The sequence below is a fragment of the Salvelinus alpinus genome, chromosome 37 (assembly GCF_045679555.1).
Source record: "Salvelinus alpinus chromosome 37, SLU_Salpinus.1, whole genome shotgun sequence".
Lineage (NCBI taxonomy): Eukaryota > Metazoa > Chordata > Actinopteri > Salmoniformes > Salmonidae > Salvelinus > Salvelinus alpinus.
This window is the reverse complement of record NC_092122.1, coordinates 412770-433704: the sequence shown is the minus strand read 5'-3', so window position 1 is coordinate 433704 and position 20935 is coordinate 412770. Positions and strand designations below refer to the sequence as shown.

General features: G+C 45.8%; 1 protein-coding gene across 1 annotated transcript; it reads left to right on the top strand.

Annotated features, from left to right (window-relative positions):
- Positions 1-1221: 1221 nt before the first annotated feature.
- On the top strand, positions 1222-19050 carry LOC139565594 (transcription intermediary factor 1-alpha-like). The gene is made up of 17 exons (XM_071386014.1): positions 1222-2060; positions 2277-2395; positions 8113-8260; positions 8427-8559; positions 12079-12195; positions 12329-12443; positions 12589-12735; positions 12885-12999; positions 13122-13576; positions 13836-13964; positions 14102-14225; positions 14355-14412; positions 14485-14614; positions 14717-15270; positions 15481-15688; positions 15868-16023; positions 16454-19050. The coding sequence occupies exons 1-17, from the start codon at positions 1772-1774 to the stop codon at positions 17048-17050; spliced, it is 3594 nt and encodes a 1197-aa protein (XP_071242115.1). The 5' UTR covers positions 1222-1771; the 3' UTR covers positions 17051-19050.
- The last annotated feature ends 1885 nt before the right edge of the window (positions 19051-20935 follow it).

The window sequence follows — 20935 nt, the reverse complement described above, 5'->3', positions numbered from 1 at the left end:
AGAGTTCTGGCGCTTGGCTGGGTGGAGGTATTCTAAATTCTTATGATCAGTCCACACCAAAAAATGAATGTTCTGCCCCTTCCAGCCAGTGCCTCCACTCCCCAAGCACCATCTTAACTGCCAGAAGTTCCTGGTTCCCAAAATCATAGTTCCTTTCCATGGAATTGAGACGATGGGACAAGAAGGCACAGGGATGAAGCTTTTGGTCCTGGACAGACCGTTGGGACAGGACGGCCCCCACTCCCACATCAGAAGCGTCGACCTCAACCACAAACTGACGGGCCGGATGAGGATGGATGAGGATGGATGAGGATGGGGGCTGTGGTGAACCGCTGCTATAGGTCCACAAATGCCCTGTCAACAGCTGGGGACCATGTGAACGGTACCTTGGGAAAGGCGAGTGCAGAGAGGGGAGCCGCCAGGATGCTGTTGCCCCAAATGAAACAGTATTAGAAATTAGCACACCCCAGAAACCGTTGTAGCTGCACCCTGGACGTGGGTTGGGGCCAATCCACCACCTCCCTCACCTTTTCAGGATCCATCTGGACATTCCCTTCAGCGATGACGTATCCCAGGGAGAAGATAGTTAAGCGGTGAAAATCGCACTTCTCTGCCTTCACAAACAATTGAATCTGATCAGCCTGTCAGGAATGGAGTACTTGGTACCCACCCTATATATTGAAATATTATCCATAAAACAAGAAGTGTCCCTTAGAATTATATACATATCAGTTATGCATCATGTTAGCATGAAATCTACTATCCCTTAGTGTAGCAATCAATAAAAATATATGTCCACCGTGGGCTCTGCCGCCTCAACCATCCACTCCTATTTATAGAGTTTATTTTGTGATCTCGACAAAACAACTCTTGTTATGTTGTGACCATGAGATAAATAAGTTGTGATCTTGACATAACGAGGGAATTGTTTTTGTATTCATATGTCCTCTCTAGACTTCCGTAGATAATGGATAGGCTATCCTAGTGTTACCTTTGGTCCCTGCCCATCAACTCCTCCCCAGGCTACTGGGCTTTGCTGGCAGGGACTCATGGAGGGATTAATAAATTGACAATGAATGAGGAATCATCTAAGTAAATATGACTGTGAGAAAATCAAAGAAATGCATACGTTTTTTTTTTTTTTTTTTTACTTGGTACTGTTCTTTGCTTATGTTGATTTCCTTGAACAATTAAAAAACGCCTTTCGAATTGAACAAGCTATTTTGTCCTGCACTGGTCGCTGTACCATAGAAAATCGAAGTGCATGCTGGGGACTGCGTGAGTTTATTTTTTTTCGGGCGGAGATAATGTTGTTTGCACAAATGGTAGCAAGCAATTTCCATTGATAGAAGTTTGTATTGCATGTTTATTGTACAAAATTACTATTATGTGTCCTCTACTATTGTTCAGTTTTATTGACACTAGGCAGCTATTTGATGACTAAGTTGCGTCATCCTTCGTAGTAGCAAATGTGTCATCTAGCTAACGTTAGCCAGCTAGCTTCCCAACCGCAGAGTTAAACATTTGAAATTAATGTTTTTATACTAACGTTGGCTAAACCTGCCATTACTGGGGGTCATTTCGGAAGGTATTATTATGTATGAACTATGAACTTTGCTCGTGCAAGACATGCCCAGCTGATTTCGACGTTAACAGAATAGACTGTAGAGAGACTAGCTAACATTAGCTAGTATCCGCTAGCTAGCTAACAGTGATTGGTTTCCAAGCACCCAAGTCCATCTTGAATAGGCACACAGCTACAACAGCGACAATGGATGAGAGCCCAGAAGCTGCTGTGGACAACGATGACCTTGTTATTATTGTGGAAAACGAGGCAGAGAGCTTGCCAGCTGAAGAGGAGAGGGCGAAACAGCTAGGAGGTAGCCTCGGTCTCATGGACACTTGCCCTGTCTGCAAGTTGAATTTCCACAACAGAGAGCCGAAACTTCTGCCATGCCTCCACTCTTTCTGCAATAAGTGTCTTCCACCTCCTTCAAGGAACTTAATCAACACTGAACAACGGCGCGACCCGCAACTTCAAGTGGACAACTCGAAACCACGTGAGATCCGTCAATTTGTTTATCGGAAAGTTGATAACTGTACTGTAGTCACACTACTAGTCACTGAAGTGCAGGATAATCATTGCAACTTTTCATTAAAACGCAGATTTATTTTGTAACTTGGCCTTACTGGATTTTTAAAATCGTCTGTCAGATTGGTTGTAATATTAATTGATGCCTTACTAATTTCTGTGTATGTTATTCCACTGGTTCCAGTCAATGTGATCCGCTGCCCAGTGTGTCGACAAGAGTGCTGGGAGGTGGAGGTGCTCGATAACTTCTTTGTGAAGGACTCTGTGGAGGTTCCCAGCAGCACAGTGGAGAAGACCAGTCAGGTGCGTTAATATTGGTTACCAGGAAGGGTCTCAAATGGGGAAAACATTTTTCAGATGGTGAATCCTTGTCTGGTAAAGTGCTTACTGACCGAGACCCAGGACACTTACAGTGCCTTTAGAAAGTATTCATACCCCTTGACTTATTCCATATTTTGTCGTGTTACAGCTTTAATTCAAAATGGATTTAATATATTTTTTCTCACCCATCTTTCCACATTACCCCATAATGACAAAGTAAAAACATGAAAATTAAATACAGAACTACCTCATTTACATAAGTATTCACACCCTTGAGTCAATACTTTGTAGAAACAGCGATTATAGTTTTGAGTCTTTCTGAGTATGACTTTAAGAGCTTTCCACACCTGGATTGTGCAACATTTGCCCATTATCCTTTTCAAAATTCTTCAAGCTCTGTCAAATTGGTTGTTGATCATTGCTAGACAACCATTTTCAGGTCTTGCCATAGATTTTCAAGTGGATTTAAGTCAAAACTTGAACTTGGCACTCAAGAACGTTCACTGTCTTATTGGTATGAAACTCCTGTGTAGATTTGGCCTTGTGTTTGAGGTTGTCCTGCTGAAATGTGAATTCATCTCCCAGTGTCTGTTTGGAGATTTTCCTCTAGGATTTTGCCTGTGCTCAGTAAAAAAAAATGTCCTGAAAAACTTCCCAGTCCTTAACAATTACACTCATACCCATATCATGGTGAAGCCACCACTATGCTTGAAAATATGGAGAGTGGTACTCGTGTTGTTTTCAATTTGCCCCAAATATAACACTTTGAATTCAGGGCAAAATGTTAATTGCCACATTTTTTGCAGTATTACTTTAGTGCCTTGTTGCAAACATGATGCATATTTTGGAAAATTTTTGTTCTCTACAGGTTTCCTTTTCACTCTGTCAATTAGCTTAGTTTTGTGGAGTAACTAAGATGTTGTTCCATCCTCAGTTTACCCCTTTCACAGCCATTAAACTCTAACTGTAGTCACTTTCGGCCTCATGGTGAAATCCCTGAGAGGTTTCCTTCCTCTCCGGCAACTGAGTTAGGAAAGATGCCTGTATCTTTGTAGTGACGTGTGTATTGATAGACGATCAAAAGTATAAATATTTACTTCATCGTGATCAAAGGGATATTCAATGTCTGCTTTTTTATATTGACCCATCTACTAATAGAGGTGCCCTACTTTGCGAGGCATTGGAAAACCTCCCTGGTCTTTTGTGATTTTATCTGTGTTTGAAATTCACTGCTCAACTGAGGGACCTTACAGATAATTGTGGGGTACAGAGATGAGGAATTCATTAAAAAATCATGTTAAACAGTGAGTCCATACAACTTATGTGACTTGTTAATAAAAATTTTACTCCTGGACTTATTTAGGTGAGTGACAACAAATCTCTATTTAATTACATTTACATTTAAGTCATTTAGCAGACGCTCTTATCCAGAGCGACTTACAAATTGGTGCATTCACCTTATGACATCCAGTGGAACAGCCACTTTACAATAGTGCATCTAAATCTTTTAAGGGGGGGGGGGGGTGAGAAGGATTACTTTATCCTATCCTAGGTATTCCTTAAAGAGGTGGGGTTTCAGGTGTCTCCGGAAGGTGGTGATTGACTCCGCTGTCCTGGCGTCGTGAGGGAGTTTGTTCCACCATTGGGGGGCCAGAGCAGCGAACAGTTTTGACTGGGCTGAGCGGGAACTGTACTTCCTCAGTGGTAGGGAGGCGAGCAGGCCAGAGGTGGATGAACGCAGTGCCCTTGTTTGGGTGTAGGGCCTGATCAGAGCCTGGAGGTACTGAGGTGCCGTTCCCCTCACAGCTCCGTAGGCAAGCACCATGGTCTTGTAGCGGATGCGAGCTTCAACTGGAAGCCAGTGGAGAGAGCGGAGGAGCGGGGTGACGTGAGAGAACTTGGGAAGGTTGAACACCAGACGGGCTGCGGCGTTCTGGATGAGTTGTAGGGGTTTAATGGCACAGGCAGGGAGCCCAGCCAACAGCGAGTTGCAGTAATCCAGACGGGAGATGACAAGTGCCTGGATTAGGACCTGCGCCGCTTCCTGTGTGAGGCAGGGTCGTACTCTGCGGATGTTGTAGAGCATGAACCTACAGGAACGGGCCACCGCCTTGATGTTAGTTGAGAACGACAGGGTGTTGTCCAGGATCACGCCAAGGTTCTTAGCGCTCTGGGAGGAGGACACAATGGAGTTGTCAACCGTGATGGCGAGATCATGGAACGGGCAGTCCTTCCCCGGGAGGAAGAGCAGCTCCGTCTTGCCGAGGTTCAGCTTGAGGTGGTGATCCGTCATCCACACTGATATGTCTGCCAGACATGCAGAGATGCGATTCGCCACCTGGTCATCAGAAGGGGGAAAGGAGAAGATTAGTTGTGTGTCGTCTGCATAGCAATGATAGGAGAGACCATGTGAGGTTATGACAGAGCCAAGTGACTTGGTGTATAGCGAGAATAGGAGAGGGCCTAGAACAGAGCCCTGGGGGACACCAGTGGTGAGAGCACGTGGTGAGGAGACAGATTCTCGCCACGCCACCTGGTAGGAGCGACCTGTCAGGTAGGACGCAATCCAAGCGTGGGCCGCGCCGGAGATGCCCAACTCGGAGAGGGTGGAGAGGAGGATCTGATGGTTCACAGTATCAAAGGCAGCCGATAGGTCTAGAAGGATGAGAGCAGAGGAGAGAGAGTTAGCTTTAGCAGTGCGGAGCGCCTCCGTGATACAGAGAAGAGCAGTCTCAGTTGAATGACTAGTCTTGAAACCTGACTGATTTGGATCAAGAAGGTCATTCTGAGAGAGATAGCGGGAGAGCTGGCCAAGGACGGCACGTTCAAGAGTTTTGGAGAGAAAAGAAAGAAGGGATACTGGTCTGTAGTTGTTGACATCGGAGGGATCGAGTGTAGGTTTTTTCAGAAGGGGTGCAACTCTCGCTCTCTTGAAGACGGAAGGGACGTAGCCAGCGGTCAGGGATGAGTTGATGAGCGAGGTGAGGTAAGGGAGAAGGTCTCCGGAAATGGTCTGGAGAAGAGAGGAGGGGATAGGGTCAAGCGGGCAGGTTGTTGGGCGGCCGGCCGTCACAAGACGCGAGATTTCATCTGGAGAGAGAGGGGAGAAAGAGGTCAGAGCACAGGGTAGGGCAGTGTGAGCAGAACCAGCGGTGTCGTTTGACTTAGCAAACGAGGATCGGATGTCGTCGACCTTCTTTTCAAAATGGTTGACGAAGTCATCTGCAGAGAGGGAGGAGGGGGGGGGAGGGGGAGGAGGATTCAGGAGGGAGGAGAAGGTGGCAAAGAGCTTCCTAGGGTTAGAGGCAGATGCTTGGAATTTAGAGTGGTAGAAAGTGGCTTTAGCAGCAGAGACAGAAGAGGAAAATGTAGAGAGGAGGGAGTGAAAGGATGCCAGGTCCGCAGGGAGGCGAGTTTTCCTCCATTTCCGCTCGGCTGCCCGGAGCCCTGTTCTGTGAGCTCGCAATGAGTCGTCGAGCCACGGAGCGGGAGGGGAGGACCGAGCCGGCCTGGAGGATAGGGGACATAGAGAGTCAAAGGATGCAGAAAGGGAGGAGAGGAGGGTTGAGGAGGCAGAATCAGGAGATAGGTTGGAGAAGGTTTGAGCAGAGGGAAGAGATGATAGGATGGAAGAGGAGAGAGTAGCGGGGGAGAGAGAGCGAAGGTTGGGATCGCGCGATACCATCCGAGTAGGGGCAGTGTGGGAAGTGTTGGATGAGAGCGAGAGGGAAAAGGATACAAGGTAGTGGTCGGAGACTTGGAGGGGAGTTGCAATGAGATTAGTGGAAGAACAGCATCTAGTAAAGATGAGGTCGAGCGTATTGCCTGCCTTGTGAGTAGGGGGGGAAGGTGAGAGGGTGAGGTCAAAAGAGGAGAGGAGTGGAAAGAAGGAGGCAGAGAGGAATGAGTCAAAGGTAGACGTGGGGAGGTTAAAGTCGCCCAGAACTGTGAGAGGTGAGCCGTCCTCAGGAAAGGAGCTTATCAAGGCATCAAGCTCATTGATGAACTCTCCGAGGGAACCTGGAGGGCGATAAATGATAAGGATGTTAAGCTTGAAAGGGCTGGTAACTGTGACAGCATGGAATTCAAAGGAGGCGATAGACAGATGGGTAAGGGGAGAAAGAGAGAATGACCACTTGGGAGAGATGAGGATCCCGGTGCCACCACCCCGCTGACCAGAAGCTCTCGGGGTGTGCGAGAACACGTGGGCGGACGAAGAGAGAGCAGTAGGAGTAGCAGTGTTATCTGTGGTGATCCATGTTTCCGTCAGTGCCAAGAAGTCGAGGGACTGGAGGGAGGCATAGGCTGAGATGAACTCTGCCTTGTTGGCCGCAGATCGGCAGTTCCAGAGGCTACCGGAGACCTGGAACTCCACGTGGGTCGTGCGCGCTGGGACCACCAGATTAGGGTGGCCGCGGCCACGCGGTGTGGAGCGTTTGTATGGTCTGTGCAGAGAGGAGAGAACAGGGATAGACAGACACATAGTTGACAGGCTACAGAAGAGACTACGCTAATGCAAAGGAGATTGGAATGACAAGTGGACTACGCGTCTCGAATGTTCAGAAAGTTAAGCTTACGTAGCAAGAATCTTATTGACTAAAATGATTAAGATGATACAGTACTGCTGAAGTAGGCTAGCTGGCAGTGGCTGCGTTGTTGACTTTGTAGGCTAGCTGGCAGTGGCTGCGTTGTTGACACTACACTAATCAAGTCGTTCCGTTGAGTGTAATAGTTTCTACAGTGCTGCTATTCGGGGGCTAGCTGGCTAGCTAGCAGTGTTGATTACGTTACGTTGCGTTAAAAGAACGACAGTAGCTGGCTAGCTAACCTAGAAAATCGCTCTAGACTACACAATTATCTTTGATACAAAGACGGCTATGTAGCTAGCTGTGTAGCTAGCTACGATCAAACAAATCAAACCGTTGTACTGTAATGAAATGAAATGAAAATGTGATACTACCTGTGGAGCGAAGCGGAATGCGACCGGGTTGTTGAGTGCGGAAGTTCTATTCGGTAGACGTTGGCTAGCTGTTGGCTAGCTAGCAGTGTCTCCTACGTTAAGGACGACAAATAGCTGGCTAGCTAACCTCGGTAAATTAAGATAATCACTCTAAAACTACACACTCTAAACTACACAATTATCTTGGATACGAAGACAGCAAAGACAACTATGTAGCTAGCTAACACTACACTAATCAAGTCGTTCAGTTGAGTGTAATAGTTGCTACAGTGCTGCTATTCGGTAGACGGTGGACGTTTGCTAGCTGGCTAGCTGCTGGGCAGATAGCAGTGTAGACTGCGTTAGGACGACGAAATACGATAATTACGCAACTATCTTTGATACAAAGACGGCTATGTAGCTAGCTAAGAAGAAATTGCTAAGATTAGACAAATCAAACCGTTGTACTATAATGAAATGTAATGAAATGTAATGAAAAGTTATACTACCTGCGGACCAAAGCGCGAATGCGACCGCTCGCTCCAACCCGGAAGTGAAAAATTAAATTAAATTAATTAAAAAGTAATTAAATGCAGGCTGTAACACAACAAAATGTGGAATAAGTCAAGGAGTGTGAATACTTTCTGAAGGCACTGTATACCATGTGTCACCACTGAAGCGTTGCCTTGCATAGGACTAAAATCATGGATTCACGTAAAGGCAAGTTCTTGCTCATATGTTCTACCTTCCCAATTTCCAGGTGTGTATGAGTTGTGATGACAACACAGAGGCCACGGGGTTCTGTGTGGAGTGTGTGGAGTTCCTGTGTGTGACGTGTATTGAGGCCCACCAGCGAGTCAAGTTCACCAGGGATCATACCATACGGCAGAAGGAGGAGATGTCCCCAGGTAGCCTACTCTTTCTGAATTGTATACTGTAAGAAAATAGAATGCCAAGGAAGGTGGTAGGTAGGAGCTGCACAACTAAATCCTATGAAACCGAATCACAAATATGTAGATAGGTAAATGCGTAGTGATTTATTTTCTTCTAGGCTAAATTCTTGTCTTATTCCAGAGGCTGTTGGTGCAACCACACAGAAGCCAGTGTTTTGTGACATCCACAAGCAGGAGCCCCTCAAGCTGTTCTGTGAGACCTGCGACCGTCTCACATGCAGAGACTGTCAGCTGCTCAAGCACAAGGACCACAAGTATGACCACATTTATTTACTCACCCTTTATTTATTTTGGAGTGGCGCAGCGGTCTAAGGCACTGCATCACAGTGCTAGAGGCATCACTACAGACCCTGGTTCAATCCAGGGCTGTATCACAACTGGCCGTGATCGGGAGTCCCATAGGGCGGTGCACAATTGGCCCAGCGTCATCCTGGTTAGGGTTTGGCCAGTGTAGGCCGTTATTGTAAATAAGAATTTGTTCTTAACTGACTTGCCTAGTTAAATAAATATAAACATATGTTTCCAGGTTAGTGTCAGAGAATCTCTTTTATCGTGCTTAGCTACCATAAAGGGATACTTTGTGATTTTGACAATGAGGCCCCTTATCTACTTCCCCAGAGTCAGATGAACTAGTGGATACCATTCTTATGTCTCTGTGTCCAGTATGAAGGAAGTTGGTTTCGCAAGCCAATGCTATCTAGTGTTAGCTCAATGACGAAGTCTATGTGCATCCGCTAGCACTAACTAAGTCACTCTGGATAAGCACGTCTGCTAAATGACTTAAATGTAACAAGAGACCTACCTTTCAGACGCCTGAGTTGAAACCTTCAATAGTCCATATTATGCTCAAACTGATTGTATATTTTTAAGTATTATTTTTGTACCTGTGCTTCATGTGTTGGTGTTAATCCTCTGTGTAAAGGGGATTTTCAGGTGAACAAAAAGGAGAGCAGTCGTTGATAATATCAATAAAATAAAATAAATCTGGTTTATTACAGAAATTCAGAGAGATCACCTTCAGTGAGGACCTCTAAATATACACTGCTCAAAAAAATAAAGGGAACACTTAAACAACACAATGTAACTCCAAGTCAATCACACTTCTGTGAAATCAAACTGTCCACTTAGGAAGCAACACTGATTGACAATAAATTTCACATGCTGTTGTGCAAATGGAATAGACAACAGGTGGAAATTATAGGCAATTAGCAAGACACCCCCAATAAAGGAGTGGTTCTGCAGGTGGTGACCACAGACCACTTCTCAGTTCCTATGCTTCCTGGCTGATGTTTTGGTCACTTTTGAATGCTGGCGTTGCTTTCACTCTAGTGGTAGCATGAGACGGAGTCTACAACCCACACAAGTGGCTCAGGTAGTGCAGCTCGTCCAGGATGGCACATCAATGCGAGCTGTGGCAGGAAGGTTTGCTGTGTCTGTCAGCGTAGTGTCCAGAGCATGGAGGCGCTACCAGTAGACAGGCCAGTACATCAGGAGACGTGGAGGAGGCCGTAGGAGGGCAACAACCCAGCAGCAGGACCGCTACCTCCGCCTTTGTGCAAGGAGGAGCAGGAGGAGCACTGCCAGAGCCCTGCAAAATGACCTCCAGCAGGCCACAAATGTGCATGTGTCTGCTCAAACGGTCAGAAACTGACTCCGTGAGGGTGGTATGAGGGCCCGACGTCCACAGGTGGGGGTTGTGCTTACAGCCCAACACCGGGCAGGACGTTTGGCATTTGCCAGAGAACACCAAGATTGGCAAATTCGCCACTGGCGCCCTGTGCTCTTCACAGATGAAAGCAGGTTCACACTGAGCACGTGACAGACGTGACAGAGTCTGGAGATGCCGTGGAGAACGTTCTGCTGCCTGCAACATCCTCCAGCATGACTGGTTTGGCGGTGGGTCAGTCATGGTGTGGGGTGGCATTTCTTTGGGGGGCCGCACAGCCCTCCATGTGCTCGCCAGTGGTAGCCTGACTGCCATTAGGTACCGAGATGAGATCCTCAGACCCCTTGTGAGATCATATGCTGGTGCGGTTGGCCTCCTGGGTTCCTCCTAATGCAAGACAATGCTAGACCTCATGTGGCTGGAGTGTGTCAGCAGTTCCTGCAAGAGGAAGGCATTGATGCAATGGACTGGCCCGCCCGTTCCCCAGACCTGAATCCAATTGAGCACATCTGGGACATCATGTCTCGCTCCATCCACCAACGCCACGTTGCACCACAGACTGTCCAGGAGTTGGCGGATGCTTTAGTCCAGGTCTGGGAGGAGATCCCTCAGGAGACCATCCGCCACCTCATCAGGAGCATGCCCAGGCGTTGTAGGGAGGTCATACAGGCACGTGGAGGCCACACACACTACTGAGCCTAATTTTGACTTGTTTTAAGGACATTACATCAAAGTTGGATCAGCCTGTAGTGTGGTTTTCCACTTTAATTTTGAGTGTGACTCCAAATCCAGACCTCCATGGGTTGATAAATTTGATTTCCATTGATCATTTTTGTGTGATTTTGTTGTCAGCACATTCAACTATGTATAGAAAAAAGTATTTAATAAGAATATTTCATTCATTCAGATCGAGGATGTGTTATTTTAGTGTTCCCTTTATTTTTTTGAGCAGTGTATATTAATCACACAGCACCGAAGGTTCTGTAAACACAGCCCAAGAGGCTTGTAGGAGGTCACATCAGCTGCTACAGAATCTGTGTCACAGATACATTACATTATCAGTGTGCCCTATACTCAGTCAAACTTTAACCATAACATTCAGCACTGGCAGACATTTGATACTGACAGTTAAACAGGTCAAAGGTCGGAACATCAACTTATACTCAACAAAAATATAAGTGCAACATGTAAAGTGTTGGGTGTCGGTCCCATGTTTCATGAGCTGAAATAAAAGATACCATGAATTTTCCATATGCACAGAAAGCTTATTTCTCTCAAATTTTGTGCACATTTGTTTACATCCCTGTTAGTGAGCATTTCTTCTTTGCGAAGATAATCCATCCACCTGACAGGTGTGGTGTATCAAGAAGTTGATTAAACAGCATGATCATTACACAGGTGAACCTTGTGCTGGGGACAATAAAAGGCCACTCTAAAATGTGCAGTTTTGTCTCACAACACAATGTTACAGATGTCTCAAATTGAGGGAGCATGCAATTAGCATGCTGACTACAGGAATGTCTACTTGAGTTGTTGCCAGAGAATTGAATGTTAATTTCTCTACCATAAGCCACCTCCAATGTTGTTTAGAGAATTTGGCAGTATGACAAACCTGCATCACAACTGCAGACCATGTGTAACCACGCCAGCCCAGGACCTCCATATCCGGCTTCCTGAAACTAAGTAGTATTTCTGTCTGTAATTAATCTCTTGTGGGTGAAAACACATTCTGATTGGTTGTGCCTGGCTCCCCAGTTGGTGGGCCTGGCTCCCAAGTGCCCACCCATGGCTGAGCCCCCTGCTCAGTCATGTGAAATCCATAGATTAGGGCCTAATCATTTATTTTAATTGACTGATTTCCTTATGAGCTGTAACGCAGTCAAATTGTTATAGCAGATAGTCTATAATTAACAGGCGCAAAATGACTTAAATATGGTACTTTAACATACGTGATTACCTCCTGTTTCCCTTCCCCAAGGGAACGCATCTGTCTGCATCTCCCTGCACATAGTCATGTTTTTTACATATCAATCCATATCACCAGTAAATCAAATACAGGAAAAGAATTACTCAATTTCCCATTACTCTGCATACCTTGTCTCTCCAGTTACCAGTTCCTTGAAGATGCCTACAGAAACCACAGGCAACACCTGGAAAACATGACACATCAGCTACAGGAGAAGAGGAAAGCCATAGAAGAAGTGTCCAACTGCATCAACAATGGGTAACTTATTACATACTCTAAACATGCAAACTAAACTCACATGTTATGTTATGTACATAGACAAGGTCAATAGCATGATTGACTACAGGCAAACTCATAATTTCCTTTTCTTCTTTTATCTTTATTCTTTCAGACTCCAGCAAGTCGATGAAAACCGCAAGTCTGTCACCAATGAGATAAAGAAGTCAATTTGCAACTTGATCATGGAGATCAACAGAAAGGGAAAAATCTTGGTCAATCAACTTGAGGTATGGTTGTTAAATAGGACATGAGCAATCATGTTGTCATTCCACCACATAATTAAATAATGTACACTTCTGCTGACATGGCTCTAATTACACTATGTGAGCATATTTGTAAGTAGCTTTGTGCTAATCATGGTGGTTGTTTCAGACACTGACGAAGGACCACGAGGTCGGACTGAAGAAACAACAAGAAGATGTCAGCCACCTGACCAGACATCTAGATCACGTCATCAACTTCACCAAGTGGGCCACAGCCAGTCACAGTGGCACAGCTCTGCTGTACTGCAAGAGACTGGTAGGAACCATAACTTTCACTGTGGAGGTGGTTTTAATTTGGCCTACCTTTTAAACCCACGAGGGAAAATGTTGACCTAAATTGTTCAGACAGCTCTGTGGAAATACACATTAACTGAATTTGAGTGATTCAGAAACCTTTTCTTTCAGATTCTTTGCCAAATCCATTACCTAATGAGGGCCAACTGCAACGCATCCATCGTCCCTCAGAGCTCAGTCCGCTTCCAGTGTCGCTCCGGTTTCTGGGCCTCAAATGTCGACCTTGGTAAGAACGCTGAAACTTCAGTTCTGACGGATACTGTAGGCCTAAGCCAAAATAATCCCCATGATGTTAAATGCAGACCTTGTTGAACTAATGTTTGTTCATGTTTCTGTGCATTTCCTAAGGGTCTTTAGCAGTAGAGAGAATTCCTGGTCGTCAGCCCACTTCCATTCAGCAGGGCTTCCCTCCTGGCCACCCCAGCCAGCCTGGCCCCGGCCCTAGGGTAGAGGGCCCTCCCGGGGCCTTCCCTCCAGGCTCCTCCGCTCACCAGCGTGGGAGCACCCTGGCCCAGCTCCAGCTGCAGGTAGAGAAGCTTGCCCAGCACCCCAACAGGGCTGGACAGCCCCCTCCCAACCATTGGTCCTGGTACCAGCAGGGTCTGAAGCTCCCAGGCCCGGGGCCAGGTCCAGGGGGCCCACCTCCACAGAGGCCCCACCAGGGGGGTTCTCCATCGCAGGGTCCCCCCAACATGGTCCAGATCCAGCAGCCAGGCCGGAGTTACGGACCCCCCGGCCCCCAAACCCATCCCAACCCCAGGAGCCCCACCTCTATGCTGCAAAATGCAGGCTTCCCTCCTCAGGTATGTGTGTGATTCTTTTTCGTTTTTTTCCTAATCCCTTTTTGAAGTTGTAGATTTGCTCTTTGCTGTTATCCGACACTGAGTCACTGAGAACATGCTATTTCAGTTATGATAAAATGGAGACAAGCTGATGCAGAGGAACCAATTATGATTTATATGTTTACTGAGTTGTGTTATTGTCTTTTTTATTTTTTTTGTCGTAATTGCAAGATTTGTGAAAAATGCTTGCCTCTGACGTTTGTGCCATATCTCATTCTAGTCTCTAAGGGATCTCATCCACAACTCCAGCTTCCCTCCCAAACCAATGGATGTGCTACAGGGTACCTCCCGCTACTCTCATGCACCTCCTAACACAGGACCCATCAGCACTCAAGCCTCTATACACCAGGTATATGCGGATTCCTATAAACTGAAGCTGAAGCTCATTATTTAATGTACTTACATGTATTTTATGTCTCTGGTTGTGTATTTACCACACACACAAACAAACAAACGAGAAATAAAGTAACTCGTTGTTGTTCTCAGCGTAACATGATGGAAGCTGCACAACTGAGGAGGAGTGACCCCAGTGGATCTTCATCATTGTCCATGTCCAACCCCAGAGCTAGTTATGCTCCGAGCCTAGCCACTGCCTTCCCAGACAGACATTGTAGGCATCTCACCCTCACACTTCCCTCATTTGTTAGATGCAAAACAAACTTGAAATATAATTAAATCAGCTATTCATGCCCAATCATAAATGTATCTCAATTTAACCCATTTCTCTTTCTCCTTTCAGCACAAGGAAGACAGAATTCCCCCATGTCCAAATCTTCCTCCTCTGAAGCCAACATAGGGTAGGTGAACCCCAGTATGTACCGTGTGGTTGATGTGTTCCTGGTTGTAATATCTGTGGTTCTGTGTTGAAGGTCTGCTTCCTGGAAGCGCACAGAGCCTCATGCTGCGGCTCCCCCCTCAGCTAAGCGGAGGCGAAGGTCGTCCCCCGGACCAATCATCGTCATCAAGGACGAACCAGAGGACGATGACGAAGTCAGCTTTGTAAGTATGACTGCATGTAATCTGTGTGCCTTTGAAATATGTATATTCTATACAAATATATATGAACGATAGAATCTCCCTAGTGTCTCTTCTATCTTCCAGGTGCAGTCTAGTGTTGGAGCCTCAGCCAGCCTGCCAGACAGCAGTACAGGCATCCAGCCCAAGCCCCAGCAGCAGTATCTCCCAGCACCCATGGTGGAGCCCCAGCTAGAGCCAGAGCCCCAGCTAGAGCCAGAGCCCCAGCTAGAGCCAGAGCCCCAGCTAGAGCTAGAGCCAGAGCCCCAGCTAGAGCCAGAGCCCCAGCTAGAGCCAGAGCCCCAGCTAGAGCTCCAGCTAGAGCCAGAGGCCCAGCTAGAGCCAGAGGCCCAGCTAGAGCCAGAGGCCCAGCTAGAGCCAGAGGCCCAGCTAGAGCCAGAGGCCCAGCTAGAGCCAGAGGCCCAGCTAGAGCTAGAGCCAGAGGCCCAGCCAGAGACCCAGGTAGAGCTAGAGGCAGACCCCCAACCAGACCGAGAAAAGGCCCCAGGTGTCCCTGAAGATGACCCGAATGAAGACTGGTGCGCCGCATGTCAGAATGGGGGAGAAGTGCTCTGCTGTGACAGATGTCCCAAAGTCTTCCATCTGAACTGTCATATACCTTCACTTAGAGAGTCTCCCAGGTAATTAACACCTACTTTAACATTTCTATGCACCACTCACAGCTGCACAGTCCTGCCTGCTCTGCCTGTTACATTTAATACAGCTGTCTCTGAAGGGTGATACGTGTGCAGTACCTTGTAATATAAACTGGGAATTGTTTACCCCCAAAGTGAGACAAGAGACTGCAATATTGTGAATTCACTAACCCCCCTGTGTGTCTGTGTTTCCAGTGGTGAGTGGTTCTGTTCGTTCTGTCGTGACCTGGCCAGTCCTGAGATGGAGTATAACCCAGATAGCCAGGGAGAATCACCAGCCATGAAGGAAGAGCCAGGATCAGAGAGATTCCCTCCAGTTGATAAGAGGAAATGTGAGAGACTGTTGCTCTGCATCTACTGCAACGAGTTCAGTACAGATTTCCAGGAGCCTGCCTCACCGTTGGTAAGAATGCAAATACCCTATAGAACATTTTTGCTCTATGGTTTTAATTCAATCAATACGATACGACTTTGTCTATCAAGTCAGAAAATTGTCTTAACTCCCAATCCCCAGACACCACACCATTCATTTTGGATAATTTATCACAGTTAAGTAATGATGCTTCCCCCATCTATATCCAGTCAGTCCCAGAGTATAAGGAGCTGATTGAGACTCCAATGGACCTGTCTATAGTGAAGAGCAGGCTGGAGTCTAAGGAGAGCCCACGTTACTGCAGTGCTGAGGAGTTTGTCAAGGATGTCAGGCTCATATTCAGGAACTGTGCAAAGTATTACCAGGTACGGCAAGACTACACGCCACACAATATGACGCACTTGGGTTGGATTATGGTGCTTGCTTACAACGCTAGGATTCACATTTTGTATTTGCATTGGACCACAAAACTGAAAATGCCCTGGTTTCCCAGACCCAGGTTAAGCCTATTTAGAATGGACTAAAAGTATGCTCAAAGTCCAGTAGAAGGCTTATTTCAGAAACCAGCCCTAAAATGTGTTGACAAAATTGAGACACACACCACTTGTTTGTTTAATTAGAGATATACGTAGCATACATCGATGTGCTTGCTTTCCTGTCTTATTCCCTATGATAGTGCTGTCTGTGCTTTCGCTTCTGCTTTGCTTGCTCTTTGAGCTCGGGTAGTTGTAAAGCACTTTGTGACAACTACTGATGTAAAAAGGGCTTTATAAAATACATTTGTTTGATTGACAGGCAGACACTGAGGTGGGAGGTGCAGGACTGAGCCTGGAGGAGTACTTTGAAGAGCAGCTGAAGCTCCTCTACCAAGACAGGAGCTTCCCTGGGGGCAGAGAGGAGGGCATGATACCCCCTGTGGAGGACGAGATGGAAGAAGGGATGGAAGATGACGGGATGGCTCCTAACGAAGGGGATATGCCCCCAGTCGAGGACGATCTAACACCTGTTGAAGAAGGGATGCCTTCTATGGAGAAAGAAGGAACGGAAGAGGCTCCTGTGGAAGGAGGGATGGAGGAAGAAGGGATACCTCCTTTAGAAGAGAGCATGGAAGAGGAAGGGGAAGAGACTTCTCCAGTGAAAGGAGACTCACCACCTTCTGATGCTACTGAACCAGTAGATCCATCAACAAGGGGTGCATCATCACCCAACCTTCCCAGCAAGGATGCTCCTCAACCCCTCTCAGATACCCCAGACAACCCTCGCTGCGAGGAGGCCCCCCAACCCCTCTCAGATACCCCAGACAACCCTCCTGACACCAGCCCTGCTGCAGGCTTAGCCACAGAAAATGAGGGGACGACTAAAGAAGTGCGAGACGAAGCAGAAGAGGAATGATTCTTGTTCTTCCACTGTAAATTGGACGGACAATAAAGCTTTTAGAATTATCTATAGGTTCTGTTGTCTGAAAATACAGGGTGACCTCTTTGCTGCGTCATATACTTTTTGATATGATTTTCAATAATAAATAAACAGAAAACTGGGATGTTTAACAGGGTACAGAGGTGGACAATGAATGCACAAATGTTTGTCTTGTTACAAAGCAATGTAGCTACATGTATGAACTAATAATGCACAGACTGTTCTGTCTGCTGAGATTGAGAAGTTACAATCATGCTGTAACTGATGAACTTTCTACAATAACAATCATAACACAAATAATGTCCATTATTGATAAATTGTCTGCAATTTTCCATGTTGGCTTTTGTAAAGATGAATGCCATATAATACTGTATATTTAAAATAATGTAAGTGATTTTATTTATCCAAATCTAAAGAAAAATAACTGCAAAGACAGAACTCCATGAAAACCATAGCCCTTACATCCCCGTCTTAACTCAAACGTTTTTGATAAAGGTCAATCATTTTTTTTTACTTTTATGTATAGTTGTGTTATAATTTAGTTAAATTCTAGGCTACTCTTGTACAGAACATTGTTAAGGAGGTATTCTGTAAGGTGGACTCAGCGATATAACATAGATGCAAAAGGCAAACAGCATAGTGGGACAATTTCAGCGACAACTAAGAGCGCGCGGCTCAACATCTCCGCTGTTTTGATGCCCTGGCTACCGTGAAGCGAACTGTGTGAGAGCCTTGTATCCGTTCATCTCAGTATCTGCTGTGCTGCTGGTGGCAATGTCATTTTTCTGAGTCTACCTTTAAGACTGTTCACTAGATTACAGGGATGTAAAATGAAAGTGCAGTGTTCTCGAATGGTGCTGCTTGATTTTTGGCATGTAAAGAGAACCAAATTGTAGCCCTCACTTTTCCTTCTTGCATGTTTTCTTGTTGCCTGGCTACCCAGACTTGGTCTGGCCAAACGCTACGGCCACGGACGTTATTTTTTCTCCACTATCAGTCTGGATCTGAGTACCTCCCCAACCCTTCACCGAATGCGAACACATTCGGGGCTGTCTGATTGGGCCAGAGCCAGAACACACGTGGATAAAGCATCCAGTTAGAAAAGGTGTAATTGACTTTGATACTCTGATTGGTTAGAGATGATCCAATCGATGAAGACTTTGTTTTGTACAACGCCTCTCATCGCCACCACAAGACTTCAATAGATGCTGTAAAGAGGTCAAAGCAGACTTTGGGGGATAGAAGGTTGCCAGATTGGTGCACAGTCAAAAAATCTGATCTAAAAAAGTGCATATTCGTCAAATCCGTCGTGATTGATGTATTGTAACAGGCCCACTGGTTACTAAAGTCTGATTTGGATTTATTTGGCTGCATAGCATTTAGAAGTAGTCCCTTTTCAGGTTTAGAAGTGACTGCTAAATACTAACTCCTGTTGGTATAAGCTGGTAGCATACAATAAAACTTGAATTAAACGCTCTCAAATAGCCACCTGTCCCTTTTAATAGCCAGGCAATGTTACACATTTCAGCAAATAAACGCCCCTTTCAAAGAAACGTAGGGTCTAAATTAATTGTTTACAGAGGTTCCATCAATGACCAAAAACAGTCAACAACTTCCGGAGTACAGACCCCCAAAAATTGCCCGATTGCCTTCTATTGGCAAAAGTAAGGACTGCTGAAAATGCACAGTCAAGGAGAATAATGTTTTTTTTTTTTTACAGAGGCATACTAAGACAAAATAAACTTGACACAATGTCTACATGATAACACAGTGTAGAAAATGAAGAAATGTATTAAAATGCTGTAAGTGAATGCTGGAATTAAACAATTAAATATGCAAATGAGCAAAAGCTGTGTGGATTAAGGAAAATAGATGCCTGGCTCACATTGAAGCCTGCCTCAAGTAGATGCCTGTTGTCTTCAGTGATTTAAGCAAATAAACACTGGGCTATTGTGGTAGCTAGCATAGAGCAATCAGTGGTGTTAGTCAAAGTGTTTTTATTTTACCATTTTATTTCACCTTTATTTAACCAGGTAGGCCAGTTGAGAACAAGTTCTCATTTACAACTGCGACCTGGCAAAGATAAAGCAAAGCAGTGCGACACAAACAACAACACAGAGTTACACATGGAATAAACAAACACACAGTCAATAACACAATAGAAAAAGTCTATATACAGTGTGTGCAAATGGCGTAAGGAGGTAAGGCAATAGATAGGCCGTGGTAGCGAAGTAATTACAATTTAGCAAATTAACACTGGAGTGATAGATGTGCAGATGATGATGTGCAAGTACATTTACATTTACATTTTAGTCATTTAGCAGACGCTCTTATCCAGAGCGACATACAGTAGAGTGCATACATTTTATTACATTTTTACATACTGAGACAAGGATATCCCTACTGGCCAAGAGCAGACGGTCTTATCCAGAGCGACTTACAGTAGAGTGCATACATTTTTATTACATTTATTGTATTTTTATTTTTCTTTACATACTGAGACAAGGATATCCCTACCGGCCAAACCCTCCCTAACCCGGACGACGCTATGCCAATTGTGCGTCGCCCCACGGATCTCCCGGTTGCGGCCGGCTGCGACAGAGCCTGGGCGCGAACCCAGCCCAGCCTGGGCGCGAACCCAGAGACTCTGGTGGCGCAGCTAGCACTGCGATGCAGTGCCCTAGACCACTGTGCCACCCAGTGTAGAAATACTGGTGTGCAAAAGAGAGAAAAAAACTAAATAAAAACAATATGGGATGAGGTAGGTAGTTGGATGGGCTATTTACAGATGGGCTGTGTACAGCTGCAGCGATCGGTAAGCTGCTCAGATATCTGATGCTTAAAGTTAGTGAGGGAGATATAAGTCTCCAACTTCAGCAATTTTTGCAATTCGTTCCAGTCATTGGCAGCAGAGAACTGGAAGGAAAGGCAGACAAAATAGGTGTTGGCTTTGGGGATGACCAGTGAGATATACCTGCTGGAGCGCGTGCTATGGATGGGTGCTGCTATGGTGACCAGTGAGCTGAGATAAGGCGGGGCTTTACCTAGCAAAGACTTATAGATGACCTGGAGCCAGTGGATCTGGCGACGAATATGTAGCGAGGGCCAGCCGACGAGAGCATACAGGTCGCAGTGGGTGGTATATGGGGCTTTGGTGACAAAACGAATGGCATTGTGGTAGACTGCATCCAGTTTGCTGAGTAGTATTGGAGGCTATTTTGTAAATGACATCGCCGAAGTCAAGGATCGGCTGTAATGCAGTTGATTTGTGACGATGACATGAACATGTACTGGGGTTGACCTCCATACAAGCATATACTCAGATTTTTACCTCAACGTAGTGTGAAATACACATATATACTCAGATTTCTAGCTCGATATAGTGTGAAATACACCTAAACAAACATTAGCCTAAATGTAGACTAATTTACCTGGGGGGGCAATGAGGAGATTCGGGAGCTTTCCCCCAGGCATCTTTCCTCATGCGTTTCCAAGGCATTTCCATTGTTTTAGTTGAGTTCTATCGATCTCTTTACCACATCTATGATGGCAGCCTCAGACTAAAGTATGTAGCAAACGACAGAGCAGAGTAAGAGTTTAGAGTGAGTCGTCAGGCTAGTTTTCTTGTTTAACCTCCTTGATAAGTGTCTCTAAAGTAGAGATAGGGGACCATTCAGTTCCTATCAAGTCACTGGTGTAAGGAGGCCAGGCTTCTTCTTTAAACAAGAGCATCATGCAACCTTGTGTACTCCGATATCTCTATCAGTTAAAGGGTAGCATCAGAGTGGGAATTACGGGGACAGGTCGGTCTCAGGCCCCCTATGAGACATGAGACATGAGTCCCCTTAAATGCAACATAGT